Here is a 20687-nt window from a genome sequence, read left to right on the forward strand (position 1 = left end):
AAGCCAAAAAAAGTCATTTTAAGGTGTGTCAGATCAGATTTACCAGTTGTGTTTTCAATACTTTTTGTCATGTTTTTCTGTTTGGAATTGACTTAGTTTTGTTTGATTCAATAAGTTTGGTTTTTCTCTAAAAGATATTGTGCAGTTATATCTGAAATGTTAGCTACTTCTTAAATGTAAGGTCTGATCTAAAAATAGGATTACTCTCATAAAATGGGATCTGAATTGAGGTTCAGCAGTAGTAAAGAGCAAACCTGAAAAACCCTCCTGGTGTGCCAAGTGATGTTAAAGGCACTCAACTCAATGGATTTGTATTTCTCTTTCAAGTTGCACCTGGGACCAAAGAGTAGGGAACATTTTTTCCCTAAGAAACTCCTATAAGGATGCTTATATCCACAATATATGTCTGTCAGGATGTTCCTCTAACCAGCCCAGGCAGAGAATGTGCCATCCCTGAAAACATTCAAAGTCAGATTGGACAGGGCTCTGAGCAACCTGATATACTTGGGGATATCTTTGCTTACTTCAGGGGGGTGAACCAGATGAGCTTTAAATGTCCCTTCCAACCCAAACTGGTCTGTAATTCTATGATTCTATGATCACAAATGGTTTATATTCTGAACACACATTTTGATAGGACAAGGAATGAGGGGTAAATACTAATTTTTAGTCAGATGGTTGAATATTCCAAGAAGTTAGAAATATCCTGAGATTTGATTACTGTTCTTAAAAAACATCTTAATTTATCCAATGCCAATTTTGGTTAAAAAAAGCCAGTACAGTCTCATCTTGGATACCTTGAACAGTTCTGTACTTCTTTTTCCTGACCTGCAAGTTATAATTTCACTGGCTAATTGTACTATTATTTCTAATCAATATAATATTTTAAAATGTTTAAAAAAATAAAGAAAAAAGATAGCATTCAAATTATACAGTGCAAGCAGTTTGGAAAAATTACTGATTCTGCAAGACATTCAGAATAATGAAAGTATTAAATGTACTGGAACACATATTTGTGCAAGAAAGACTCCTATCTTAGAGTTGTTTTTCTCCTTTCTAATTGAAGCATGGTAGCAAATGCAAAACAGTGGTGAGTTTTCTTACAACGCACAGAATGTAGCTATGCACATGGAGATTATATATAGACACTATAGTAGACTGTGGTAAATCAGCTTTCATTGCAGTGGCAAACAGCAACATGAATGCAAATTAAAAAGAGTTTATAGTCTTGTTGCACAACAACATATGTGCAATCCAAGAAAAGCAGAGCAGACACCCAGCGACACAGTGATTTAAACTGCAGTGTGAAGGAGCACTTAGGAGCAGCACCTAATCTGTTTATGAACTCTCAGAGCAGGGAGGGTATAACAAGTTTCTTTCTTCTACATGATCTTCATGTAGACACTTTGGTGTGCACTCTGTTTTCATTGCTAATTGATAAAAAGACATGTAAAAGCCCTTATTACAACTTTAACCTTGTTTATTTAAGGAAAAGAGAAAAAAAAGCCAAAAAGAAAAAAAAAATACTCTGGAAAAAGCTCCTAGTAAAAGGCCATTTTAGTTTATACTAATGGCTGAACAAACAATGAAAACAAAATGATGCTTCCTCCAGAAGGAACTACACAGCAAATGAGGTTGGAATTGCTGAGTGGATGACCACATTCAGCTGGCCACTTTGGTGCTTTAGGACATTGCAACTCAAGCAATGGCTACTGTTTAGAGAACTATTACAGTGAACATACGAGTGAGAACCAAGAATTAATCTGGTTTTAAACTGGTGTACTGGATTTGACACAGCAGGAGTTCAGGAGTCAATTCCTGAACAATAGTTTGGCTACAAACAGCTAAAATTTTGGTTCTGGCTATCTCACTATGTTTGCTGTCATTGTTTCCTTTATGCTGGGTGACATATATAGCTGAACTAAATAAAACAGTATTGTTTTATGTAAAAGCATGCAACAGAGATTTTTCTCCAAGAAGCAACCTCACAGTGACCAACATGAAGAGCCCAGAGATTCACACTGGTAAGTAATATTTAGTTAATATTTATGACATTTCCATACTATTTATGCAAGCAGCCATTCACCTATATGTTATTCTGTTGTTGAGACTTACTTCAATACACAGTATTGTCTTTTTTTAAATGTTTGATCTATTCTAAATGTTTTGTGTCAGCCTGTAGAAATGAAATCATGGGGTTTTGCTATGTATTGAATAGTAGATGAGCATTGGGAAGATATAAACACATTTACTACTGTAAATATTGAATTACTGCATATAAAGTACTAGAAAAAGCTTGCATGAAGTAAGAACAGTGTTAGTGTTTATAAGCCATATTTCAGTATGTCCAACACATGAGAAATCATGTTTGGGATTCTGGCATCCAGTCAAAAACTAGTATAGAGCACTTTGTAACTCACAAAGGGTTTTATTGAAACTAATGAAGCTATGTCCATGAATGATTTTCAGGGCTCCTTTTGGTACCCTGATATACAGCTCATTCACAAATCTTGAAAAACTAGGGCTTAAGTAATAGCTGAACAGGAATGGTTCTCTTTTTTGATGCTCCTGTATTCAGGTGGACATGAAAAATTGCAGGACTTCCAGAGCTTTAAGTGAATGGACAAATGCACTCTAATTATACCAGAAAAAAATAAAATAAAAAGAAAACAAAACAACTGCATGAAATTTATTTGATTATTTTTCAAACAAAGGCTGTAAAATCTGACCTGGAATATATTTTCTTCTCAGGAAAAATCCTTTATGGCTAATTACCAAAGACCATGATGTGCTTCTTTTCTTGAGGTGGAAATTTTTTAAGGCTTTGCTCATTATCACTCTTTGAAATGTATTTTTCTTCCTGTTGTGCTAGAATACACTCCATGTATCTTTGCAGAATTAGGTCTCTGGCTAACAGGATGTTTCTTTAGTATTTGTTGCCATGGAGCTGTCTCTGCCTATTGAATTCACCTGGGCAGACTTCAGATGGCACCCCAGAGCTGATGCACACTGCCACTAACATGTGTCTTCAGTGACCACAGGGTTTCACAGGTGCCATAAGGAAAAGCAGTTCTGATCAGATTTCCTATTAAGGGATTGTTTAAAGTAATACTAAATATTTGGTTTTTTATGGATGCCTTGTGAGATCACTGATGGCCTGAAATGCCCTCCTTCAAAGAGCAACGCTTCCTCACTTTCATTCTTTGCTGCCTTTTTCAAAAATATGCATTCATGCAACTAACCCAAGAGTGAACATGGATGTGTTTCACCATGGCTTTCACCAGGAGCAGCTCCTGCACTCCCCACTGCAATAGTACAGAGTGGTTTGATTTTTAAAGTCCTGGGTGGCACAGCCTTGGACACCAATACATTAGCTGTTGCATTTAATAGATATGTGATTTTAGAAGTTGATCCTTTCCTAATATTTTTATAATTCCATCATGAGGAAAAAGAAAAAATAAAATTAAAAAAATAGATAAATAAATGTCTATTTCAAGCTATTCCTCCTACAAAATAGACCAGAGCAAATTTGAAGGAAAATTTATTTTCTGAGCATGTAATGTTATAAGGAAACCATACAGATTTGAGAAATATGCCATGGGAGGTATTTGAGGGTGTATTTTAAAATACATGGTTTCAAAATAGTATAGAAGTATATATGTACTTTCAAACTGTATAGTACATTTGATTGATACTTCCACTGTTTACTTCTTTGCACATCACTGAGATCAAAACGCTGTTATTAGGCTTTTGGCATTTTGTTTTTTTTAGAGGAATCAGATGGGATGCTGTTGCAATGTTACAAGAGAAAAATATTATGTCAGTACTAACTTGGTTTTTAGGCTTTTGAAGGACACTTCAAGGATAGTTATCTTCATAAAATTCAGGACAGCATGGAGTCAGAGAAGATGGTGAAACCTTATGTACCATTTCATGTTTTAGGGGCACAAAGGTTTCCCTTGAAAAATTTTCTCTGGAAATAGATAAGTTGGTTTTGATGGCAATTAATTGACTGTGGCTATTATAGCCACATTACAGTATTAACTTGATTGCTGATATTTTATTTCTCAGAATAATTTTTCTTATAAAACTTGAATGGTGTTTTATTGAAAATCATTTTCTTACAAAATGAGAACTTCAGTTTTGGTAAAGACTGGGTAAAAGTTGAGGAAAAGAGGCTTAGCAATATGTAAGAAAAAGAAGGAACAAACAAAACCTTTTGCTTTTGCCTCCTTTTGCTGCATAAACTCAAAGTACTTACCAAAAATTACTTTTCTGAAATCAAATCAGCATTATTCTGCAGTAATGTTCTCAAAACCAAGCCTTTACAGTTTGATGTTTATAGCTAGGCTGCCTGAAGGGTTGGTGTGCTGCCAGGAAGGAATTTTTCAGCCCTGCTCCAAGTTGTGTATCCCTGCTGTCTCTACTTCCCCTTTCACCCTGGCAGTTGCACTACTCAGTCTTCATAGTAGGATGGCTCATGGAGATAAAGCAGCAGATTTACCCTATGGAAAGGTAATTAATTTTCTGCTACATCTTCCCTTTAGTTCTTGAGTGGAGTCCCTCCTGCTCCAAGAGCCAAGTAGCGTGCCATGGAGGATCAGATTAGCACAGCCAAGGCAAGGAGGGAGGGAAATGACATCTGGCAAATGCTCACTGTTCAAACTGACTTGATGGCAACATGGAGTGGTGCCATCATCGATTTGCGCTTCAGATCTGTGCTTGGATAGATTGGCAAAGAATTTCAATACTCTCAGACGTACTAACTCTGCCAGCAGCCTTGGTAACGGTGAGTTAACTGTCAACCACATTGACGGTTTTGCAATCCTCACACTGACTAGAGGTTGTCAGTGTCTTCTCTTATACCATTTATTCTGAATGAAGTTTTGCCTCAGTGCCACAAATTGTTGGGTTTGAAAAAACCAAAAACCTACCCAAAAGCAGAGGAGCCCAAACTGAGCACAGGACTCAATGAAGGGTGGAGGAAAGGCCATCCTCAAGGAGCTGTGGAGAGCTCGGATGCTGTCCTTGGACACAGGCCATGTGCAATTTATTAAAATCTGTCTCTCGTGTCAGTAACTCACATGGGCTGAGCATATTTGTGGGTGAGAATGCTATAAAGCTTTTTTGTGCTCTTGTGATTCAAGTATTTAATAAGAGAAAAATGATGATGCTATAAATAGGAACACCATAGTTGGTAAGGACTGGGGATACAAAAGGAGATATGCAGTCTCAGTTATGACAGGAGAGCAAAGAAAAAGCAAAGAAAATATCAATTGAAATCAGCAACTTCTGCAGAAGTGCTTAATCAAACATGAACTTTGTATACAACCCATCGACAGCAAATTTGCCTCTCACAAAGTGAACAGCTTGCGAGCGGGAGCGTGCCTTTTTTGGTCACATTTTGCAAAGGGCTGAAAATATGTGCTTAGTAGGTGTTGTGGCTTTTTCAAGTATTGCGAGCCTTTCTGTGCATTAAAAGCATTTTTGCCAGTGTTTATGTATTGCTCCTGTCTTCCATCATGTGGAAACCTTCTTCCTTCCAATCCTGTCTTCTCCTGAATACATTGTAACAGAATCAATCAAGGCTTTCTTAGGTGCATGGCACCTCTATCCAAGAATAAAACATAATAAGCACGAGCTAGGAGAATGGATCAGTTCATTAAATCCAGACAGGTGGTGGTGTGCTTGGATACAGACTGATAACGGATTCAAAAGTGAGCCTGTCTGGAGTGGTTTTGTTCAGACTTGTATGAAAGATAAAGTACTAAAAAAATAAGAGGAATCCCTTTAATTTGCACTTGTGACAGGCAGCTTCCAGTTTATCACGGGAAAAGATGAATTAAGTCCGTTTTGTGATATTAAAATCAGGTAATCAAGTAAATTCTTCTTTTCACGATATTGATTTTCTGGCTACAGTTCATTTAAGGCAGGAGGTGGCACACACTAAGAGATGGCCAGCATTTGTTTTTAACTGAAAGTCCTAAAGAAATTTTCTATATCAGGGCTTTAGACATATGCTCAGTTAGAAGAAGTATTTTATTAGTTTCATAAGAATAATTGTAAGCTCACTGGTCTGTATTTGTGTAAGTTTCTAATGAAGTCTCTTGGGTCTAAGTTACTAGCTCTTAGCTGCATTTGCACAAGTATCAGCCAACCCTCCTTGGCCTATTTTTGCACATTTAGGTGATAGTTATAGGCTAAACCAAACATGTACTTGCCATACATGGGTACAAATGTTAGGTGCTGACACCACATTCTTATACTGGTGGTAAAGAACAATTAAGTATGCAAAGTGATACAGCCTTCCTTGCTTTAAAAGAACATCTAAACTCTCATGCAAAAAACCCCAGTTATTTTTGGCACCCAAATCAGGTTATCTTGTTTGTCAGCTTCAGCTTTTGGTTTTTGTTTTTTTTTAAAGAAAAAAAAGCCCTATGAACAAAACAGCTTGTGTTTTCTTCTGTTTTTTGAACATTTACATGTTTATAAAAATCCAAATAAGCATGCACAACACCTCTCCATTGCAGATGAAAGTGTAAATAAATGCAGCAGTGTGGTTTTCTGCTGAGAAGGGGTTAGGCATACCAGGTTGCTTTTCCCCTTGAGAAAGAACAAGCAATTTAGAACCTCAGCACATTGTTTTTACACAATGACCCTTATCCTGGAGCAGATGTGGCCAAAAACAGCATGCAGAGGGATGACTGCATGTGTATGTGTTCAGCTGAAGGATTTTCACTACACATTTCAAGGTTAGAGAACTTGGATTAACTGCTAAACAAAAGGGGTGAGACAGAATAAAATACTCACAATTATTTTTCTATGCTAATCTTCTAGCCACTCATTACATCAAGGTAATGAGTGATAATTGCTGCTAAAGAACAGTTATGTAGAATATTTTTCCTCAGAAAGAAAAACCAAATAAACTTACTAAAAATCCAGATGTTACTTGTGGGGGGAGGGCAAAACTTCTTTCCTGAGTCTTTGTTTTCTACAGACCCTATATGTGTGTACATAAACAAGCAAAATCATTACCATTATATTTTTAAAATGGAAAGAAAAAAAAAAAATAGACAAACTAATCATAAAAGATATGACCAAGCCCACAAAAAGTGAACTTCAATTGACATATTCAAGCTCTAATTTATAAGAGAGCAGAAATACTCTTTCAATCCACATCAATTTATGGTTTTAGAAACGGTAATGTTTCAAAAATGATCACTACTGCTCTTACAGAAGGATGGTATACTTAAAAAATGCTCTTATTTATACAGTCTTTACAAAGCAAAAATCCAGAAGGCAATATGAAGGGCCACTGTTACATGATTAAGTAACTTCCACTCCCTTCTCTGTGTGAGAGAGAACAGGCAATCCCTGACAGATGCCTGAAAATCTACCAAGTAAATGTACTGAATCATGGTGGATCGTCAAGTGCCTTTCCTAGAGCACGGCTTGAAACAGAAGGATAAATTGTTCCAAAGCTATAAAGGTATTAGAAATTCAAAGACATCATCTTTCAGTAATAATATATCACCCAGCAATCATTAACATGAATACTGTGCTTAGGTTTTTCAGTAAATTCCTTAACAATGATGATGGTCACAAAAAGTAATTCCATTTAAACCATCTCATTTGTAAATGTCAAAACAATAACTACTTCAAGGCCTCTATTAGAGGGTGAAGTATGCATTTTTCACACTAAATGTCTAAAAAGAAAATATCTTTTTGGTTATAACCCCTGGAAGAATATCTGGAAGCAGTCCAGGCTCCAGCTTCTTTATAGTTTCAAGATTGTTGAGCATTTCTATTGAGTTACTTGAAAGAAAGTTAAGCAATAAACCCCCCACTTTTCACTTTAAATTAAGGTTCTGTTTCGTCAAGGACAACACCTTAAAAAAAATCCAGAAAATAATTTTGAAATGTTGTCTTCAAAAATAAATATGAAACTTTTTAGACAAGTGAAAGGTCTTCAAACCTCAGAGCACTTCCCCTTGCAGAGAGAGCTAATTCCTTCACAAAAAAAATGGGCAGTTCCTGTAAGATTTTCACTATTCTTATGAGAAGATCCATAAGGGTAAGCTAATTCAGAAGGAAGCTTATTAGCTCTTACGAAAAATGAAATAAATCAACCATTCAATCTAGACAAAGCTTGAAAGTACTTCTTCAAATTGATCTTTCATTTGTCCTGGCTTTGGTTTGCTGGCTTCTTTTCCTGAAAGTGATTTTATTGGTTTTAGTAATGGCTGTGATTTTAAGTGTGTGACATTAGGCCAGTCAATTTCTAGACTTAATTTTCACTGTTTACACTCAGCTGATAGGAGATTTCACAAACCAGCACAAAGTGATTCTGAAAACGTAAGTTTCCCTCTCATGCTTCATGGGGCACACCGAAGTCCCATCCAGTGAAAGAAAGGCATCAGCCCACTGCTGGCTTCACGGGCTCAGGGGGATTGGTCTCCATCAGGAGCCATTAAGTCGGCTGTCAGAAAATGATCTGTCATGACAGATCCTCTCAGGAGTGGAGGCTGATTTTCCCAGATGAGGTTTCGAACAGGTCTTTCAAAAGCCTCCTATGGGGTACCTGATAGCACGATTGGGACTGTGCAGATACAGGTTATATAAAATTGGACGGCGGGCTTCATCCCACTCATCCCTTGTTGATACGGGTACAGGAACCTCCAAGTACAGGCAAAAACCCTATTAACACGAGGGACCTACGGAACCTGCTCTGTCGAAGCGCCGCTTTGCTCACTAAAACCACAGGTCTTAGCCGACGCGGGCTGAGGCAGGCGATGCCGTGCGGCCAGAGTCGAGACGTCCAGCAGGGCTGAAGGGAAAAGCAGGGCCTTACCGCACCCTACACCCCGCTCCACAGCCCCAACTTTGTTGCTCACGCTCGGCCGCGTTCGGGCTGTGCCGCCGCGGATCCCGGCGCGGATCGCGGCGCCGCCCCCGCCCGGCGCTGCCGGAGGAGCCGCTCGCTGTCACTTTCCCTCGTCCCCACGCACCGCCCCCTGCCCTCCCCCGCGCCCGCCGCCGGCGCTGCCCCGGCCCCGGCGCCGAGCGCTCCCCGCCGGCAGCAGGCAGGGCAGGGCAGGGCAGGGCAGAACAGAACAGAACAGAACAGAACAGAATAGAATAGAACAGAGCAGAGCAGGACAGAACAGAACAGAACAGAACAGAACAGAGAAGAGCGGAGGAGATCCGGGCTGAGCAGGGCCGCCCGCTCGCTCCTCGACATGGCCGGGCGCTGAGGGGCGCCCGCTGCCCCGCCCCGCCCCGGCTCGGCTGGGCTCGGCTGGGCTCGGCTCGGCTCGGCTCGGCTCGGCTCGGCTCGGCTCGGCTCGGCTCGGCTCGGCTCGGCTCGGCAGGGCCGGGCTCAGCTCGGCTCGGCTCTGTCCCGCCGAGGGGCTCAGCGCCCAGCCACCCGCTCTCCTCGCCAATGGTCCAGAGCGACATGTCCAAATCGCCTCCCAGCCCGGCGCAGGAGGTGCAGATGGAGCTGCTGGACAACCCCCTGCCCGCGGCGGCGGCAGCGCAGGTACCGCGGGGCTCGGCCGGGGCTGCGGCGGGGCGGGGGCGCGGGGCAGGGCGGCGGGTGCCCGAGCTCCCCGTCCTTCAACTTTGCTCACCGCCGTCAGAAAAGTTTGACGGCTCCCCTAAGATGCCCGAAACCCCCGTCTTGGACCCGACCCTCAAATGCCGTTTAATTAACATACACGGGATGCTCTGTGGCGTAGAAGCACCGTAAGTGAAAAGAACCTTGCGGTTATTTGGAGGATGAATATGTGAGAATACATTGCTGTTAAGCTGATCTTCCTCACATGGATTACTCGCAGGGTACGGCTATTTTTCCCTGCTCCAGTAACCTGTTGTATGTATACCTGATGCTTGCCACGCAGGGCTGAAAGCTCCCTCGCCTGTTCCGCGGGCTGGTGACAGTCTGTAGGTGAGGGAAGGCGATTCACGCCAGTTGTTCAGCAGGAATTTTGGGGAGGCTGAAGGTGTTGAACATGCTGCAGATTTAAGCTGCTCTATTTTCATACAGAAGGTGGTTATACAGTCGTCTCAGAAATTTTAACAACTCAGTTCATGTGCAGCGTTCAGGTGCATGGGCGATGAGGAGGCAGGGCAAGGCATACTTAGATAAGACATTATATTTTGAAAGGTTGTTTCTGTTTCATGTATAAATGTTTCATAACGTCTTCAAGTTTGCAATAGTTGTCTACAAAGACTTCAGAGTGCTGTTTTTGAACCCAGTGAAAGGGTGGTAAAATCTGATTGTATTTCAGTTTCCAAATGTGCATGTTCTTCTTAGGACAGAGGTTTTTTTCCTTTTGGGGTGCAGTTTTTACTGTTGCTGCCTAAGCTAACGCTGATGCTTTGTTTGAGAAGGTGCACCAGCTTCGTCCCAGAAGTGCTTGATTGACAGAGGAAAATGCTTTCAGTCTGTCACAGTCTTGGTGATTGATCTTTACTTACTCAGACCCGGTGACAGGAGAACAAAATCCAGGCCCGGTGACAGGAGAACAAAATTCAGTCTCTCTGAAGCAGACTGGGTTAAACTAAAAAAGAAAAAGTGTCTCTTTGGATGTGAATTTGTCAGTAGCCTCCAAGCACAGAACAGACATTTCAGTAGGGCCATATGCTTTGCCAGATTCTCCAGAAACAGTGGCAAGGGAGCTAATTTCTGACCTACAACTCCCCCCCCCCCGCCCCTTTTAATACCTTTTCAGCCCCCAACACAGAATCAGAAACTGTCAAATCATACGGTACCTCTGCTGTGGACAAATGTCAAATACTGGTCATAAAATTGATTTCTCAACCCTCCTTTTTACTGGGCTTAAAGAACTTCTGTTTAGAGAGGAAGAATAGTTTGCTAACACCCGTGTTATTTATGTTTCAAGTAATGCATTTATATTCTGTTCTATAAAACAGGTTTCCGAGCAGTCACAGCCAAAAAGATTCACTTTTTAAGACATTGATTTTTGTTTCAGGGATGTTTTTCAGATTTTGGAATCAAAGTTACCAGGCAGAATAGGAATAATTTTCTCAATATTTACTTGTTTTAGTCATACATAAACCTTTGGTATAGAGAAAATAAGATTATAGAAACAAAAGAGCCCTTTGTCTGAATAATACTGCAAGTTAATTCCTTAGGAAGCACTGCATTTATAGACAATTATTTTGATTTGAATTTTTGTTCCATGAACATTTTAAAAAACCCAATAATTGTAAAATCTTGCTGTTTTTGAGCACACTGACAGTGAGAAAGATAGGCTTAATGAGGATGTGTGAATCATCAAGCAGATTGCCTACAGGTACTTCAGTCATGTGTACCACTATCTTTTTCACTAAGGTAATTGAATATCAATCCAAGAAACATTTCCTGCCAAATAATCTGTCAAAAAAAAACCCAAACCAACTTGCAAGCTTATGGAGTGATGTCACTCCTAAAAGTGTTCACTCTGAAGTGCTTCTTCTGGGAATTATGATTTAAGGAAATATTACTGAAGAGCCTTTGTAGAGTTGTACCAAGTCACAACAGTTCTCTTATCCAAAAATTTTACTTTTGCAAAGCTGAGCTTTCTTTTAGCCTATCTTAACATGATGGTCAGTATTTTGCATGCTTGTCCATCCATTTTGGCCAAACTTGTCACTGTGGGGCAAAGGAGTAAAATGTAGTTAACACTGTAGAAGTAGTTCACTTAAAAGGCAGTTAAATATGTGAAATATTCTTAGATAACATCTATGTAAAATCTATTTCTTATTTTCATAATGCATTTTCCTAAAAAGATCTGCAAACAAAATAAAATCTCTTTGAGTGTTGATCATGAGAGTTATACTATATTTTCTCACATATGTTCTTTGCAACTGGGACGAGATATTGTTGTATCTTTCTGTATTACCTAAAATTCTGTGGCTTTTAGGTCCATGGGACATAAAACATGGTCCTTTGTTTAGGACTGTAAAAACATAGTTCTGTAGTTGAGTGTGGTCTTGGTCTTAGATGGATCTTGTTCTTAGATGGAGTTGAAACGTAGTTTCAGATGTCCAGTTTTATCCAGACAGATCTGCACGCTAACAGTTACACTGTGGACTTGTTCACAATGTCCAGCTATATGTCAGTGCAAAGTGGAGGGTTTAGATGTGGCCCTTTTGTAATAAAATCAGCATTAGGTTTTCTGAAAGAAAAGAAGCAAACAGTTCAAATATATCAGTGTTTGGTGGTTTTGGGGTTTTTTTTGTTTTTTTTTTTTTTTTTTAAATCAACCCCAGTCTTCTTTTTAGTTCATTAGTTAACAAACTCCCCTTTTTAGGAATCTGAATTAGTAAAATACTCAGTTTAATAATTTTCATTAACACACATTCTGATTTGTTTATAACATTGCACATTAATGCCTTTCATGATAACTCTTAGCCTTTCTTCTTTTTTTTCCACTTGCTCCCATATAAGTTTCTTATGATCCTACTCCCAAGTCCCCCAGTCCTCAAAAATAATTAGATTAAATTTCTGTTGCTGTTTTCTCATCATAAAGCTTCCCGTTCTGTGCATTAGGGGCAGTCATAACAAATCAGATAAGTAAACTACACAAAGACATTTCAAAGAAAATATAATGAAGCCTTCTATCGAGCAACAACACACTACCTTGTGGAGGGAGAAGGTATCTTACAGTGGATGAATTCTTCCCTATTCCTCATTATTATTTTCCTCCTGTTCATTTTTTGCCTGCTTATGCATCATCTGTCAGTGCACGTCCTAACAACCTTACACATTTTAAGTGAAAACAATTCTCTTGATTGTTTTCTTCAGCTCTTTCACCTGCATTCAGATTTCCTCCATTACATGGTACTGCTAAGTGCTTCTGCTTTCCAAGTCTAAAGGTTTCATCATCCCTGGAGTGCTTGGCTTGTTTTTCAGGTTGCATTGCAGAAGATAAACTGAATGCATGAGGCTAGGGGACAGTCTTGTTTAGTTTTCCTTCTGTATGGACGGTGGTTGATGTTAAGGTGGATTTGAGAGTGATGTGCATGTGGTGACTCCAGAAAATCATCTTAGTTACAGGCCCTTATGTTGGCTGTTCCTGAATCTCCAGCTACCTTCACAGCTGTATAGCACCATCCTTTCACTGCCTGTCTTGTGGTAATGAGCAATGGAAAAATATCCAGAGATTTATTCTCAGCAGATTAATCACACTGCCCTCTGCTGCTTTCAGCTGAGTTGATTTATCACAGCTCATACCATGTTTACCTGTTCTTCAAACAAACATTTTGCAACTGTGTTTCCCAGTACTGACTTGCAAGAATACTTTGTAAGCCATAAACAAACAAAATTTATATCCCTTTGCATACTTAAATAATAACAATACCCATTTGTTATAGAGACATGGAAGGTTTTACTCTCTTCTGGCAGCATCCCTAGAAGCCATATCCAATGTGGCAGCAATTCAGTGGAGGATATACAAATGAGGAAGAGATAAAATCCAGTTCTATTCATTGGACTTCCTCATGGCCCTCAGAAAGAGGTAGTGTTTTCTATCCTGGTGTGTTAATCTCCTTTTAGTGTTATATTCCTTAATGACAAATATAAATTTTAATAGTCCTTCACTGAAGAAAGCCCTTCAGGTTTCAGCTATTTCTTTTCTCATAATTCTCTCTCTTTGGGGTTTTTTTGCATTATCCAGTACTCAAGCAATAAAAGGTGATTTTGCATGCTCATCTCTTCCAGAGGTATTTTCCACTTGGGTATTACACATTATCAGCATAAATGGGATATAACAGTTGTTCTTTACATTATCCTAGAGTGTAAAATCCCTCTGAAGCAGTTCAGCAGTTTCAGTGATAGTTTATTTATTGGTTAACTATCTTCTAGAGGCAATCTCTGGTTTTGTCTCGTTTTGTCTCTACGGATGAAAAGTTTGTGTGCTATTCCAAGGCTGGCTTCTATGGAGTCTCAGTTACTTTTCTTCTTCTTTACTCAGGTCTTCCCCGTGCCAGGATAGATTTTAAAAATTAGGGAACCATTGCCTTCCCTGCCCTCCAAGAGCTTGCCTCAGTCTCTGTCCCCAGGGGAGCAGACCCTTAGCAGAGGGAAACGATCTCATAGTTGGCTGTTGGTCCCTGCAGGCATCCTTCTGCCACAGAGTCGGATCTCTTTCTGTTTGCTAGTGCAAGTGAAATACAGAAATCCATGGAGAGCAGGTGGGGAGGTACAGGCACATGGCCTGTAACTGTAGTTGCCAGCTTTGAAAGGCTGCAGGAGGCACAATGCAGTTTGGGCATGAGCTTCAGCACCTTCTGCTGTTGTGCACTCCTGTTTTGCTGAGCTGGGAGCTGACATCTTCATCACTGGCATTACAAATAGATGTGCAGCAGGTTTGCACCGAGGCGGGTTTCCAAGCCTGGGGAGTAGGAGAGCCAGCCAAGTTCCCAGCTTCTTGTCTGGCAGGTGGAAACTGCCAGATGACCTGGTCTGAGGCCAGGGTGAGAGCACCGGGAGATGGCTTGCAAGTGTAGGAACTGGTGAGAATAGGGCTGTTTCTAGATGCAGTGTTGGCAAGGCTTTATCACAGGCCAGCAGAAAAGAGCATCTAAGTTTTAACTATTACAGATTGCTCAGCAGAAATTAGTTTTCTTTTAATGGGAAAAAGAAGCAGTAAGTCAAATACTTATGTATTATATTTGCAAGTTTTGAGAAGTAAATTCTTTGTGGAGGCTTGGGTTTGTTTGTTTGTTTTTTTGGTGGTAGGTGTAGGATTTTATAAAATTGATTGTGAAATGTACTTTGCAGACTATCCCTGTTGCTTGCATGAACTTAATAACTCTATCTGAGATCCTCAGTTTGATAGGATTCCTGATGGGAAGTCCTGTCATTCCTGAGTTTTGTCCCAGTAGCAAAAGTTGTTTTTGAGAAATACAGGTTTTGAGTCCCAAGCTGGGGACTCTTTTCTGCTAAGGGGATGATATGAGTCTGTTCTCCTCAGGCAACTCCTTTGCTGAAGGTATGTCACAGAGCAGAGTGCCTGTCACAGGGCTGCACTGATACTGACCATTAGGGTGACTCAAAACCCCACTCCTGAGGTGGAGGCAAGCCAGGATATATTGCTGTATCCTACCTTGTCCTCTTGCCCTCATTCCTGTCGTGGAAGGGAGCTGTGGAGTAGTGGGGAGCACATCACCAAGGTCTGTGCACATCTTCCATCCCTTGGAGGTGTGCTCAGGAAGCTGACTTCTACTCCTTTATGAGATTAGTATGATTTGTGGTGCAAAAATCAGAAGTATTCATGTCTTCTTCTGTTGAGTGAGGGTGTGGGGGATTGTAGCTATGTAGCTGATGCTGGAAGGTTTAATTTCTGCGTGGTGGCAAGCCTGGCCAGTGGCCAGAAAGGGCCTAGGGGATCTGACCTACAGGAATGTTTGTTTTCTTGTAAGGAATTGCTTAAAGTGGCAGTGGCTGTTCTTCTAAGGAAAGGATGGAGCTGGATGCATATCTTCTGCACTTCCCTGACATGCTGTGTATGGAACATGGGCATCTTTAAATATTTGAAGCTTTTGCATGGGAAGGAAAAATACTTAGTGCATGTTTGCATTTCTGACCTTCTAGCAATTCCCTAATCTTCTAAAAAAAGGGGATCACTTTTATCTTTAGGTGTTCTTTTGATTTTTTTAGTTGCTCCCTTGTTCATCTGAGATGATGTAAGATTCAGTGTAGCTCTGAAATTGTTTTCTGGTTTTGTTTTCTCCAATTTATTTCTTCCATCTTCGTTTAAGGACCTGGCTTGGTGTCAGTAACTCTGCTGCCTAAATCATTTGTACCCTTCCTTCATGAGACCAGTTTTTAAGGATTTAGCTCTGCCACCTGCCATTATTCTCAGTGACTGGTGCTATTTTACCTATGATAAATAGTTAAGGTACAGACTCATCCTTTTTATAGTTATCACCATGGCTTTGCAATAAAATACCATTAGAGTTGTTACTGGTGAAGGGCATTTTAAGACTCTCACTGAAGACCAGTTCCCTGGTTGTAGATAGCTGGTAATTTTAAATGTTTTATATTTCCTTTTTCAGATGATAGTATTTTTCCTAGAGGGATAAACGATGCCTTCAGCTTATCATGTGTATTACAGGATTAAATGTTATGGGTGCATGTGTTTTATGTGTTGAGACAGAACCTCATTAAAATTAAAGGGCTTCACTGAGGGACATTGATCTCATCTGTTTACAATAACAAGTAATTGTATATAAAACTGTTAATTATCGGGAAACTGCAATGTATACCTTTAATGCTTCATATGATTCCCATGTTTCATTTGACTACATGGGTTGAATAAGGGCTGCACAATGTACTTTATAATCAGAGTTGGAAAGCAGAGTCTTTCTTTGCTTTGTTAAGACTTGGTTCATGAAATGGTTTTTACAAAACTATTTTGGTTTGGCTTTGGTTTGGGGTTTTTCTTGGGTAAGGTTTCACATTGTTTTCCAGGTATTTGATGAAGCTTTAGAACATAAATGTGTGTATTTTATTTCTCATCTCTGGCAACTCAGCCAATTTTAAAAGAATTTCACACATCTGATTAATAAGGGAAGCTACACTTTTGATCTTGTAAACACTTAAATGTATGCATAACTTTATGTTTGAGTAAGATGGTCTGCTAAAATCCAGTAAGAATGTTACTGTCAGCAAACTTTTTATATAAACAGGGTTGTTCAGAGGGCTGGATTCAGCTGTATCCAGATCAGCTGGGACAAATGATGGCGTGCCAGCCCTGCCCTGCTGGGTTTTGAGGTTGTCACCACTGGGCACTGTATACTGGGGTGCTGAGGCATTTGGTCTCCAGTGGTTATTCTGTTAGGTACAGCTACCATATAGGTTAAGAACGATGCCCTGTCTTGCTGCTTTTGCTGGCCAATGTCCTCATGTCGTGATTCAGCCCTTTATTTTTAGCTGCTTAATTGCAGCCAACTGCTGCACAGAGCACAGATAAGGGAATGTATTAACATGAAAATCACAGTAATATATTGGTGAAAAATGTTCTTTTTTTTTTCTTTTTTCTTTTTTTCCCTGAGAATTGAATTGAATCATTACTTATTTATATACATATATTTTACAAAAGCCTCGTTCTCACATTAAGATCTTGGGGAAAAAATACACGTGAGGAAACAAAATATAAAGACTATGATAGGATGAGTATTCAAGCTTCTCCACTTGGCACAGACATTTAATAATTCTTAATAATATATGATTATTTTGATTATGGAAAGCTAATCTCATTTTCAGAAGAAAGTTTCAGGCATTTCTGACTGAGGGAATTAGCTTGAAAGGTGTGGAAAACAAATATAGTCCCCAGTTAGCATCCTTTAGAGAAGAGTCATCAAATTCCAGTTTTCCCACACACCAAAGTTGTGCCCCATTCTTCTGACTGAAAACTGCACTGTGCAAAGAAGAAGGTATAAAACTGACTCTGCCTACAATCTGTAGCCACAGCCTGCCACCATGTCAACAGGTTTTTTTTGTTTAAAGTTAGTATGTAGCTATGCTTCTGAAGAGTTTTCACTTATAGAACACTAGAAAAAAAAGGTGCATGTTGCTGTGCACAAAGAAACCTTCTCAAACTGAAAAAATCAAGGTGAGTTTCAGCCTGAGCTGCATTTGCTGTGGTGTTGCCAGAAATAAATGCTTTTAGTCATTGCTCCACAGATAAAATGCACACTTCTCTATCTGTCCTTGTAACATATTATTTTTCTGTTCCTATTTGTTTTGTCCTCATCACTCTAGACTCAGTCCCTCTCTGCCTTTCTCACATTTTTTATTGTGTTAGCAAACCAAACGCTATGACACTTTAAATAAAATAAATATTGTAGAAAATGGAGGCAAATACAAAAAGTGTGTCTGTGAGAGAGAATATGTGTACATGTTTGTCTTGGGAATAACACAATATTGTACTTTACACCATTAATGAAATTGCCTAGATAGTGTGGTCTTCATGTAGATGCTTTATATTCTTGAGATTTTTTGTGAATATTATAAATTCTTTATTTTTTTTGTAAGTATATTTCTTTATTCTTCCACAAAAATTGTTGGAAAGGAGTTCAGAATATTTGTGGGTACCCACAGACAATTAACTCAATGGGAACCATTTATAACAGGTAGACTTTGATTTGAAGATGTTGTTATATTTGAAAAATACTGCTTTCAGAGATACTTTTTGTGTATTTTAAGTACTTTGATATTATATTAGGTGGGAAAATATGGTTCTGGTAGAACTGTCTATTGTAACTGGAAAATATTTTTAATAATTTGATTGTAACAGTGGTTCCAATCTACTTATTACTCTTACTGACCTAGGAAGACCTTTTCATTACCAAAAAGTTCTCCAGTTATAAAAGATGCCTTTTAGAAATGCTACCATGTAAAATTCTTCCTGATTGAAATTTAATTTTAGATTTTTATGCACAGGCCCCTGAGTTACAGTCCTAGACTCATCAGAAAGTCCTATTTTCACCTCCATAACATTCAACATGCTGATTTTTGTATAGTTCTTCCCTAACCAGCATCAGTAGAATCAATTTGAGTGCCTTTCAGAAATTTCTTACATGGCTGTTTTGCAGTTTTGAAGAAAACATGAGTTTGGCAAAATATCTCTCCCATTAATCTCTTTTTTGGGGGGATGCAACATTGCTTTTGTTTTAGGTGATTGTTAGGTTAGTGAGATAAGAGACACTATTTTTGCTGAGAGTGAGTGTCTGTCTGACAGAGCTACTGTTCCTTGAGTTTTCCTTTCTAAAAGATTGGTGTGTTAGATTTCAACCAGTGCTCCAAACTCACCCAGAGTCAACACAGTTACAGTTTGAGATTGTTCTCTTGTGTCTGGTGGAGGCAAGTTACCCGGATTTGTCAAACAATCTGAGTTTAGTAGTGGCTATCTGTTGTCCTCCTCAAACAGTCTTAGACTGCAAAATATTTAGTCACACTTAACCATGTGTTACTGCTAAGAGCAGTGCTCAGCTTTTGAAGACACAATATTAAAAATCTGTCAGTATGAGATTTTAAGTGTTTCAGCCTGCACTGGAGCCCAATATTACCTACCATGAGGACCAGTAAGCTAGGACCAAAAAAATCTGAAGCTTGCACAGGTGGTGGCATGGCAGAGCTTACAGTCTACACAATTTGTACTCATTTACACAGAAAAAGTAGTTGCAAATAACATAGCTTTGAACTATTTTTTTTATTTTGTAATTTAATGTAAAAATATTTTTTATTTTGTAATGTAATGTAAAAATTTAATTTAAAAATATCCAATTTAATGTTAAGGCACAAAACAAGTAGATTTTTTTGGACACATGCATGTATTTGCTTTGTTTCTAAACCATTATTTTCTCTGTTTGTAAACCACAGTTTTAAAGTTCTGTTTCAGCTAACCACAGCTTTCTCCTCATGTCTCTTTAAATTCCTAGTAGATAAAAGTGATGCCTTTCTTTTTAGTAGCATATTTCTCAGTTACACATACAGTCCTTTTTTATTGTTATAGTGCTTTTATTTCTTGAACTTATTTTAAAAAAAATATTTTGTAAAAACTCCCTCAGTTGTAAGATTGTATCAACAGGTTGTTTGTCACTTCTTGCTGTTTAATGTTCCCTCAGCTGACCTGGATCATGGCTTTGACATACTGGAGACTGCTCCAGTACCTCCTTTCCTGCCTTGTTTATTTAAACTAGCTGCACAACAAACTGTACTTTCTAATCACTGTGACTTGGGTGAATAATGCTACATCTATGTGAATCTGTACTTTTCTAAACCCAAATCTGAAAAGAACCCAACAACAGCAAAGCATTTAGGGTTCAATTGACCAAGCCTGGTGAACATTTGCACGCATATCCCATCAGTTACTTACTGAATATGTGCTTATTGATTGGCACAAAGCTGATAATCTGAATCCCTGCTAGCCTAGGAGACACTGGAAGCTTTCTGTGCAACACAAACTAATGGTGTAATGCTGTTTCTCTAATCTGTATCTTGTTTTTGTGTGTTTTTTTTAACAGTCTTACGGTAAAGGGGCAAGAAGAAAAAACCGATTTAAAGGATCAGATGGGAGTACATCTTCTGACACTACCTCCAACAGTTTTGTACGCCAGGTATGGGTTTTCAGCTTCTGAAAGAGTGTATGGCTTGCTGGTGTAAATGTTTAAAATACAATTTTTAATTTTTTTTTGGTAAGTTGTCAAGTCAGAGTGATGCTGTAGTCTGAGAAACAGCAGAAGTCTCTTCTGGCACAATGAAAAATATTTGGTTGCTATTGTTTTGATCTTGGCATAAAAATACTTTTTCATTTCTCATTCATTTCCATGTATAGTAGTTATCCTTATTTTTGTCACTCTAATGCTATCAGGTGATTAAAACTGGAGGAGGAGGCAGAGTCTGATGGAAGTGTCTCAAGTGGCAACATTTGGAGGAAAGAATCAAAACCCTACCAGTCCTCGGGGTTTTCTTGCTTAAAATAGTGCTGCATGAGGCAGTGTTAACCTAGATGCTGATCCTCCCACATCCCAGTGTTATTTTAGGGCACGGGTTGGAGGGGAAATCCCTGGCAGCATTCATGCCCATTGCACTGATGCTGGAAAAAGGCTGTAGAAGATGGGGCGGTGGTGTAGGCTCCCGTGCCCCGGTGTCTGTGTGTCTCCTTCAAAGG

At 39.3% G+C, this 20687-nt stretch overlaps 1 protein-coding gene across 4 annotated transcripts in view; it reads left to right on the forward strand.

Annotated features, from left to right (window-relative positions):
- The first annotated feature begins 8873 nt into the window (after positions 1 to 8873).
- CACNB2 (calcium voltage-gated channel auxiliary subunit beta 2) overlaps positions 8874 to 20687 on the forward strand; it is a 247490-nt gene continuing 235676 nt past the window's right edge. For all 4 annotated transcript variants that reach the window (XM_086859633.1, XM_086859641.1, XM_086859647.1 and 1 more), the window contains exons 1-2: positions 8874 to 9541; positions 20041 to 20133. In XM_086859633.1, the coding sequence (XP_086715759.1) occupies positions 9443 to 9541; positions 20041 to 20133 (192 nt within the window). In that variant the 5' untranslated portion in view covers positions 8874 to 9442. The remainder of the gene's footprint in view (positions 9542 to 20040; positions 20134 to 20687) is intronic.

The sequence above is a fragment of the Cyanistes caeruleus genome, chromosome 1 (genome assembly GCF_971803275.1).
Source record: "Cyanistes caeruleus chromosome 1, bCyaCae1.hap1.1, whole genome shotgun sequence".
NCBI lineage: Eukaryota > Metazoa > Chordata > Aves > Passeriformes > Paridae > Cyanistes > Cyanistes caeruleus.